We start from the raw sequence: 9,657 nt of genomic DNA, 5'->3' as shown, positions 1-9,657 counted from the left end.
AAGTTCCATTAACCACTGCTCCATTACAGCACTAAGCAATTAACAGAAAGTGGGATTAAAAACAGAAAATATTGGACATACTCATCAAGTCCGTGCTGAGTATTTCCAGCATTTTCCCTTTTAATTTAAATTCCCAGCATCTGTAGTATTTTGCTTTTGTAAGAGAAAGGGCCCTATGAGTACACATATAGTCCAAACCACCAATTTTGCAAACAATCTATTGAGCTTTATATATAATTGAATAGCGTCCTTGTATAATGCATGTCGCAATTCGCCACTGTTGACTGTTGAGGAGCTTTATTTACACGCCCTGCATCTTCCCGATCAGTATGAGCATCAGATAACATGGTCAGTATATCAGATTGGCAATGCATCCCTTGCAACTCCAAGCCCGTGCCTTCCCAGCGCCTTGCAAGCTCAAGGCAGCAAACAGTCCGCCAGCAACCGCGCGCGGCAGGCTGGGAACTGTAGTCCCCGCCGTGCTGGCGCGCTGACGGCAATGAACGGCCGCTAGCGCCATAGGGAAACTCCAGCAACCAGAAACCACCGCGGCGAGGGGCAGGAGGTTTGCTGCACGCCAAGCGCTTGCCTTGTTTTGGTCACGTGGGGGGAGGAACGCTGTCCAATGAGGGCCGCCCAGGGGGGCGGAGCGGCTCCGGCCGAGTGGAGATTTTTCTTCACACGGGGGAGCGAAGGAGACGATATCGATCGTCGCTGTTTCTACCTGCGGTGAATCGAGAGAGGGGCGAACGGGATAGAGTGGGATTTATCAAAAAAGTTGAGAGAGGAAAAAATAGTCGTACCAACTTTCTTCAGCTGCCGCCGCCACCATCTTCCCGATCGTTGTTTTCCCTCACCTTCCGTTTGGGTTGAAAAGCTTGAAAGTTTTTGAACCGTAGGAAAACATCGCTCCCTCTTCTCCCCCCCCCACCCCAACTCTCTCCTCAACACCGCCCCCCGCCCCCCTCTCCCCCAGTCCTCCATCTCCAGCACCCCGAGCGCGAAAGGGAGAGGAAACAAAACGGTGAAAAGGAGGAGGAGGAGAGGTGGTGGTGGTGGTGGTGGTGGTGAATAAACCATGTCTCCGATCGTTCAGCGGCCGGTGAGCGCGGCGGCGGCGCTCCTCCTGCTGAGCGGAGCGCTCGCGCTGCTGGGCGCCCGGACCCCGAACGCCGTTGCCCTGGAGCCGCCTCGCGCCTGCCCGGCCCGCTGCTCGTGCCCGGGTCAGCTGCTGGACTGCAGCCGCAGGAAGCTGAGCCGGGCGCCGGCCCCGCTGCCCAGCTGGATCGTCCGCCTGTGAGTATTTATTTATTCATTTATTTATTTTATTTTTAATTTTTATTTATTTATTTTGCTTCGCTTTCCGCACCTTCCAAAACGCGCGCGCGCGCACCGAGAAGCGGAGCTCAGCGCGATGCGATTGCAGTCGCGGGCATTTTTTTTTTTTAAGTTATATTTTATAGTCACCGCACCGCAACTTTGCTCTCCGGAGTTCCAGCAACTTTTCCAGGCTGCCAGCTTTTGTGTTGGAGGTTGGGGGGGGGAGGGGGGGTCGTCAGACTCCTCCGGCGTTGGGTCCAGACTCTCTCTCTCTCTCTCTCTCTCTCCCTCCTTCTTGCACACAGTACGGGCCACATCGGTGGGTGGAGGGGAAGAAAGGATTTGGAATGGGTCTGCCAAAGTTGTGGCTGAGTTGAGGTCTGGATGATGGATCGTGGTGCCAGGAGTCTTGCTGCGTCTGCGTTTGATTCTAGAAATGCATTTTCTGGTGGCCGTCCAATTAAAATAGTTGGTACCAACATCCATAACACAAGCCAGTTACAATAACTACATTCAGCAACAGCCTTTAGATTGTATTGGTTTTGCAGATGGCTTTTAAAATCAGGTACGGTATTTGCGCTCGGAATAGGTCAAATGCAGTCAAAGTGTTCCCGTTAAATTCTGCTCCAAAATTTGTCGCAATTAGGATTTTGTGCTGCAAGTTTATTCAAGACGGTCTCCTCAATTGCACGGTTGGTTAACTTAGGAACTGCATGAGTTATATAGACCCAAATGATCCCGATGTGTGATCTGAGACCTCTGATCTCAGCCAGGTGCAGCGTGATAGCTATTTTGTGGCCCAGGTTTGGTGGGGGAAAGTCTACTGGGGTTCATAATTCTGATCATTATCTGGATACCTCTGGATGCACATGCTGTGGAATATTGGGTGAGGACAGAATTGTATTTGGTCTGTGATGCTTTCTGCAGTGGAATAGTTTATATAGACTCAAATATGAACGGGGGCCCCCTGGATGAAGTACCAGAGTGCTGACGGTACATATGTCCCAACTGTGTCCAAATGGAGCAAAGGTCCCCAGAAGGAAGAAATATAGAACAAAGAAATCGATAGGAAAATAGAGGGAAAAATTAATTGAAGGATTATGTGGTAGTTGGAGTAATATTAATAGTATAGTTTTGTCCATAAAACTATTAAAGAAATCAAGGGATAGACACTCTCTTAAAGTTTTGCAACTCTCCAATCACATTTGAACATGTGCTGAAAAGGGTCTAAATGTTGAACAAAGCAGGAAAACTTGCAATTAGTTGTGGCTAATTCCTTTTAAATTAGCTCATCTGGAGGTCACGCTGCCTTATTCACAATACTTGACTAGCTCTTTTAACACACTTTTCAAACATTTGAATGCCAATGGAATGAATAACTTCCAAGGATTAAATTGTAATAAATGCAACAGATTTCCAAAATAAGTTACATAATTTATAGAAAATGTGCCCTTTGTCAAATTAAAATGCCTAAACTTTGTATAGGTTACATATTAAATAATAGGTTCCAGTATATTCTGTCTGACATTGAAAGTGAACGAATTTCTTTGGGTAAATACACATTGAGCTGTTCTTTTTTTCACCTCGTAGTGAGTTCTAACATTGCACTTTTTGTTTAGAGCCAGATATTGAGGTTTAGTTGGATCAAACTTGGATTCCAGCTTTCCTTTATTATTGAACAATTATTATTAATAATACATTTTATTATGCCTCATTTTAGTTGCTGTAAAATACCAGCTCCTTCCAAACATGAAATTAATTTTTCCAAGTTTTGTTAAGCATGATAAAGTGGCTCAAATTCTAATTTATGTGGTTAGAGTTTCATTTTGACAACATCAGGTCAACCATTAAATGTGTTCATAATATTTAGGAGTTTGGAATTGCTTCACAGTAATGTCTTCTGAAAGATAATAAGTAGATTTTTTTGTATTAAGTATGAGCTAATAATGAAGCTCATGGATAGTCATGTTTGAATTATTCCATTATTTCAGTCACTTCAGAGATGTGGATTTTTACTCAAACGCTCCTCTTGGTCAGTGGAGAAGCGTTAATGAGAAAAGCATCTGTGAATAGTTTCCAGTTGTGTAAACAAGTACTAGCAATGCTGTTGGTGCACATGCTGTGATCACCTTTTAGAGAGTTCTGCCAGTTGTTCAAATATCAGTGAGCATCTCTTCTGTTTACACCAAGCCATGTGTTAATGTTATCAGAGTGTAAATAGTTATTAAGCATATTCACTAGCAATCAAATGTTTCCTGAAGAAAGCAATAGGCTGTGTTGAGGTTGTTTTGAGGAAGTGTTTCATATAATTCACTGTCCTCCTGAAGCTAGCCTTGTGCACATGGAGTAATATAACAACTCTTCAGACAACATATCATTGGCCCATTGAAAAAACAATGAAATCTTCCTTTAATGTCCTTGCTGTGATTTTGGAATTGCTTTTGGAATTTTTTTTTAATCCCTTTCCTAATAACAACAAAGAAAGTACTTGAATGTAGACAGTGCTTTTCATGTCTTCAGGATATTCCAAAGCACTTCACAGCCAATTAATTACTTTTGAAATACAATAGACAAACACAGCAGTCAGTTTGTACACAGCTAAGCCCTTTAAAGCTCAAATGAAGTAAGTATTGTCTAGACTCTGGAAGAACTCCCCAGCTCTCCTTTGGATAGTGCTATTGGTTCTTATGTCCACCTGAACAGGTGGACATTATTCTTTCATTTCTTAACCTGCTAGAGGGGTTATAGTTTTTTTTTTATTCAGCCATCCTAGTTTGTAATCTGTTACACAACGTTGTCACCCCATTCCAAAAAAAAGTTACCTGAACCACCTTTTTGATAACTATTACCTTATTCCTTGTTCTCTCCTTTTTCAATTTTGTGGCCAAATTTAAATAGACCTCTTTCAAGATTATCCATCCCCATCTCTTTATTTCCAAAGAATGAAGTCCCAAGACAGATTATTTTAACTTAATCTTAAAATTCTGGAATCAGCTTTGGAATTCTCATTCTGGACTCCCTTCTGCCTTTCCTTTTGTTACACATATTGAAATTAAACCTCAGCACTAAAGATGCCCCCCACTATGGCCATAAAATACTTCACCATCATCTTTTTAACCTTTAGCAATTCTCTCATTTGTAACACATCTCAACATTTATTTGTTTACCAACAGTTTTAACCTATTCACCAAAGTCTTCAGGAAATCCACCTTCTTGTTCTTAAACATAATCTCATAATTTTACACTTGTTGAAATTTATCTGTAACCTTTCTGGTGATTTACTTAGCCTATCCACATCCCTTTGAATTAATATCCATCATTTAGCATTACTGGCCACTGCAGACACTGGCAACCAGTTTCACTTTTGACACCCCCATGTATCACCATATTAACTTGGCTCCCTTTCAACCAGCATAAATTCAACCCTATATTTTGCTAGGTGTCTTATAGTTGTGGAAGCATCATGAAAATTTAAAATTTCCACGATTCCCTCATTCTCTCAGGACCTTGTGGCATTGAAATTTGTCAGTTTAAGTGCTCTGTGAGAACCAAGTACTATTTATAAATTTTAAAAAGTACAGTTTAAAAAGTAAAAGTTGAGTTGGCAATAAAGTATTGGTGCCAACATGCAATCAGCTGTGATGTTTTCAATGTATTGTACAATAAAATCAGATGTTATTTTGATCACAATGTACTTCCCAAGATAGCTTGATACAGTCTGTCAAATGATAGCACAATAATTTATTTTCTTCAACAGCATTTCTCTAGCTCCTTTATGAAGCACTGCAATGGGCGAGTTAGCAGAGATGGCATAAGAATGGTCAGAAACAAGATTGACGAGACTTTTAAAGACTGAGAAGAAGCTCAGTGGGGGGTGTGGTGCAGGTTAGACTGTGTGTTACGGAGACTCAGTTACCATTATTCATCTTTTTGCAGGCATTGGAAAAGGTATTCTACTCTGTAAAAATTCTCCTGACCATTATCAGCACCATTCTATGACCGATAAGCAGCAGGCACAATTAGAATGAGGAAAGTTGAATATTTTTCATGGTTACAAGCTAAATAACTTTCTATATGCAAGTGACTTGGACAGTTATTAACTTGGAACAGAAATGCAATTTAGGGAGAATTAAAAGTTTTTCAGTAATTCCCAATTTATTGAGATTCCCAGCCTATTCCAGACCCTCAGCACAAGGCACTGAGCAAGCCTTTACCACACAGTGTAAAATGAAAAGGAGCCAATTCCAATGTCTAACAAAAATGTCATCCTGGTAGCAGATTACGTGCAAAAGTGAGTAAGGTGGAAAAAAATGGAACATTTAATTGATGAACTCCCTGATGTGAGAATTTAAAAATAAAAGCTCCTTCATTTGGGAATCAAGTTTCGAACCTCATGAACATTTACCTGATGCTTTGTTTTATGTATAAATCAGTTCCAGTACAATTTCATGTTAGTCTAGTTCAGTTTTATCTACGGTCTAAGTCTCTACTTGAATACAGTCAGTGATTTACACCAATGCTAAGTGGTTATAATGTAATTCCCGGAGTCGCAGCATACCAGATTCCTGAGGGAAGTGGAGTCAAGGCTGTTGTCTCGAAGGGAATTTCATTCAAGTTGCCACACAGATTGTAAAGTCTCTGGCCTGATAAATTGCATGATCTTCGCTGATGGTCTGCAGTTGGCTTAGTGTACTTATTTTAAGAAGGGGAAAATCAATTTGCTTCAATTCCTGATTGGTATTCATTAAGTCCTTCTGAACGTGCAAATGTGTTACCTGAGGAGGCTAGGATCTCGTTTTCTGTGATGACTTCTTTGATAAATAGCTCTTGTTAAAAAGCATGTTGGTCAGCCTTGTGTATTGGCATCAGACAGTTGGTGCCAGCCATAGAACTACTTCAGTGTGAATTGCTGCTTTCAGGGAGGAGGGGTAAAGGAAGAAAACTGTAGGGGAAGTAAAGAGAAATTAAATTTGAGTGCCAAAATATGCACTGTGTCGTAATGAGATTTTTTTTTTCAGAGCACACTCTTGAAGACTGAGCTGTTCAACTTGTGTTGGCATTTGAGTAACTTTCAGTGAATTGAATTAGCTCTTTGTTGTCAGTGGATTGCTGTTTGACTGGTTTATTTGTTCTTTGAAGCTGTGGTCACAGTCATAATTGCTTTAAATACTTCAGCACCTGTCAATTGCAGTGTAAATAAAAACGTGGAGAAAATTAACTTCTGCTTGGAGAAGTACTTCTAAATGAAAACCATAATTACAACCTAAACTGACCAAAAAAATAGTTAATTGGTTATTTTTAATGTTGGCTTTACTTGTTAGCTGATCTTTTAGGTCTGTTCAGCCAAAAAATAGACATAAATGGCTGTAGCATTTTTTTTGGCTATCATATATAAGGGTCTGTTCTGTACAAGTTTATTCAAATCCAGTGGATGCGTAACTAGTAAAATGTGAGACAGTAAAGTAGTAATGCCTCATGCCATTTGTTTTCTATGGTCTATTAATGCTCGATCCACATAACATAAAGTTTTTAAGTGGCTGTGTTTGACAATAAATGTGAAATGTTTGGTGAAAAGACCATGCAACATAGTATGCCACATCAGACAATTCTTGCTTAGAGTTTTACAATAAGGGCCTTCCTAGTGTCTCTGGTAAGTTTACTTTGGATTGCCAGTGGGTTGCGGCATACCCCTGTCAAGAGTCAGCATTAGCAGGGCATGTAGCCTAGCATAAAAGCAGCTTCACACTAGATAATGAGGGAACAAGTGATAGAAGTGTGTACAAACAATAGGACTAAATAATTAATTGCAGCAGAAATAAATCACTTCTCAGACCACACATGGTTTTAAATTGAACTAATAATTATCTGGGACTGGCTAAGACAATAATCTAATTGGGGGATTGCAAATGTGAGGGCAAAGCTCAAGCTTTTGATAAATTTCTAAGATTAGATCATAGCTCTGAAATCATTCTGAATCAACAATTATTTATAATTTATGTATTATTGTTTTGGAAGTTGGGAAGAGAGAGAATATTCAGTCTTCAAAAAAAAGAGGCTTGTGGTGTCTGGCTTTTTACTTGTAATCTTTATGCTGTGGCTATTCAACACAGCAAGCACACGAAGACTTATGATTATGAGATCACTACTGATTTATCAAGGAGTAATATTTGTTGGAAAAACTCAGCAGGTCTGGCAGCATCGGCGGAGAAGAAAAGAGTTGACGTTTCGAGTCCTCGTGACCCTTCGACAGAACTCTGTCGAAGGGTCACGAGGACTCAAAACGTCAACTCTTTTCTTCTCCGCCGATGCTGCCAGACCTGCTGAGTTTTTCCAGGTAATTCTGTTTTTGTTTTTGTTTTCGATTTCCAGCATCCGCAGTTTTTGTGTTTTTATCAGTAATATTTGTTATCAGTTATACATGGAATTTCTCCAGCGTGTGTTTGCTAATTTACAGAGCCGCCTGGGCTCTTCATCTGCCCACCAACCTTAACATTGAACTGACATGATTTTTTTTAGGATATTCTAACAGTTGTTTAGATTTACATTCACAATTAGCATTAATTTACCTTGTATGTTTCTACTAATGGTCAAATAAATCCATGGCCCGCTATTAAACCCTTCAGCAAAATTCTGTCTAAACAGCACAAATTCACTTGGGGAAGAATTTTTGGGTAGGCAAGCAGGGGCTGGGCCCATTCGCCAACACATAAAATGAGGCGCAGTGATGTTGGGCGTTTGTCTTGACGTCACGGCGTGTCATTCAGACTTTCAGTTCGGCAGGCGTGCACCCGAGTCGGCTGCGTGCCCGCCAAACTGTCAAAGGGCTATTAAGTCCTTTTAAATACCAATTAAAGTTATTAATTGAGCAGCCCGTTCAATCTTAAGGTTGGTGGGCAGACGAAGAGCCCAGGCGGCCTTTGCATTTTTCATGGAACCTCATCCACGGGCTGGATGAGGCTTTATGAAGGGTTTATAAATTAAATAAGTTTTTTCATTAATGTTGCTTGACATGTCCCAGCTCATGTGATACTGTCACGAGGGGACCTGACTTAAAATATTTTCTTTATTTAAACTTTTAAACCTTAAACTAATTTCCAAGGGACCTGTGTGCCTCGGAGATTTCTGCATTCTTTTGCACGCATGCACGAAAGAGCGCAGGCCCTGACTTGGGGAATCCCCCTTGCCCACCCGCACAGGGAGTGCACAGCGCTGCCGGGTGCACGTCATGCCGCGTAGGCCTTAATTGGCCCACCCATGTAAAATGGCAGTGCAGACTGGTTGGGTTCGCGCCCGCCCCCGTGCAACACCACCACCACCACACCCACCCACCCCCGCCTCAAAACGGGGCGAAATTTCTGCCCTAAGAATGGCAATCTTCTGGCACAACAATAAAATAAGTATAGCATGTAGAAGGAAAAAGTTTGGTATGAACAGTCATCCTTTTCCTGAAATTAGCACAGTAACTGTTAAGATCCAGTTTAAAAAAAACTGATTTTATTGCTGTGGCAGCCAGGAAAACACATGGCGATGAGCTGTTCTCCACAGCTGCTTTTCTCCACAATCCAGACCAAAAACATTTAACATACAGATTGATTTATGAGTCACTCAGTATTGGTGTCTTAAAGTAGTTAATGCTTTGCTCTCCCTTCCCAGCACTTTTTTTTTTGCTGAATTAGCAGATCTACCACACTATGGTATTGATTAAAATCTATTTAGTTTTGCTTATGCAGATATTTTAACTATGGGATTAAATTTTTCGCAATGCAGGAATGGCCCTATATACCTATGACTAAACGGCAAAACTGCTATCCTGTAACACAAGTGCAGTTTGCAATTCTCCTGAGTTATGAAATTAGCCCCTTACAGTCTTTTGGCCTCCAGTATTTACCCCAGGTGCAGATTGTTTACTGGGTCACGATGTGGCCTTAGTTCCCTGCAGGAAGAATATATGGAGGTATTAATTTCTTCCAAGTGACGGTTGTTTTGTTCTGTTTGTTTTGGGGCTATTTCCTTACTTTCTTTGTTAACACCTTTCAAACAAGCATGAGAAATAGTTTTTTTATAAAATGGAGAGCACAAGAACTGGGCTTAGCTAATTGAGGTGGGTAACTATGAACTGTTGACTTAACTATTCATTACCCTTCAATGTACCAAACTCCTTATATTATGCGATCACAAATATATCTGAAAGTACTTTTTTGTGAAGATTTTAAAAGTACTTTTGAACTAAAGCAGGATCCAAGAATCAAGTGCACTGGGGGATTCAGTTCTGTGCACTGCTCCTCGCTATTTTGTTCTAGGTTGGGAGAGAATTTATATATGCTGTTCTGGGCACTG

The 9,657-nt window shown here is 40.9% G+C and overlaps 1 protein-coding gene across 3 annotated transcripts in view; it reads left to right on the top strand.

Annotated features, from left to right (window-relative positions):
* Positions 1-1,062: 1,062 nt before the first annotated feature.
* The window catches only part of lrig3 (leucine-rich repeats and immunoglobulin-like domains 3), a 62,380-nt gene continuing 53,785 nt past the window's right edge, over positions 1,063-9,657 (top strand). Inside the window, exon 1 of one of the 3 annotated variants that reach the window (XM_041216249.1) lies at positions 1,063-1,296. In XM_041216249.1, the coding sequence (XP_041072183.1) occupies positions 1,079-1,296 (218 nt within the window). In that variant the 5' untranslated portion in view covers positions 1,063-1,078. Of the gene's footprint in view, positions 1,297-1,853; positions 1,886-2,174; positions 2,207-9,657 lie in introns of those variants that run through there. The other 2 variants (XM_041216251.1, XM_041216250.1) reach the window with 2 other exon arrangements.

Source organism: Carcharodon carcharias, chromosome 21 (genome assembly GCF_017639515.1).
Source record: "Carcharodon carcharias isolate sCarCar2 chromosome 21, sCarCar2.pri, whole genome shotgun sequence".
In the NCBI taxonomy this organism is placed as follows: Eukaryota; Metazoa; Chordata; class Chondrichthyes; order Lamniformes; family Lamnidae; genus Carcharodon; species Carcharodon carcharias.
Note: the sequence above shows the minus strand (reverse complement) of the source record. Positions and strands in the feature narration are given on the sequence as shown.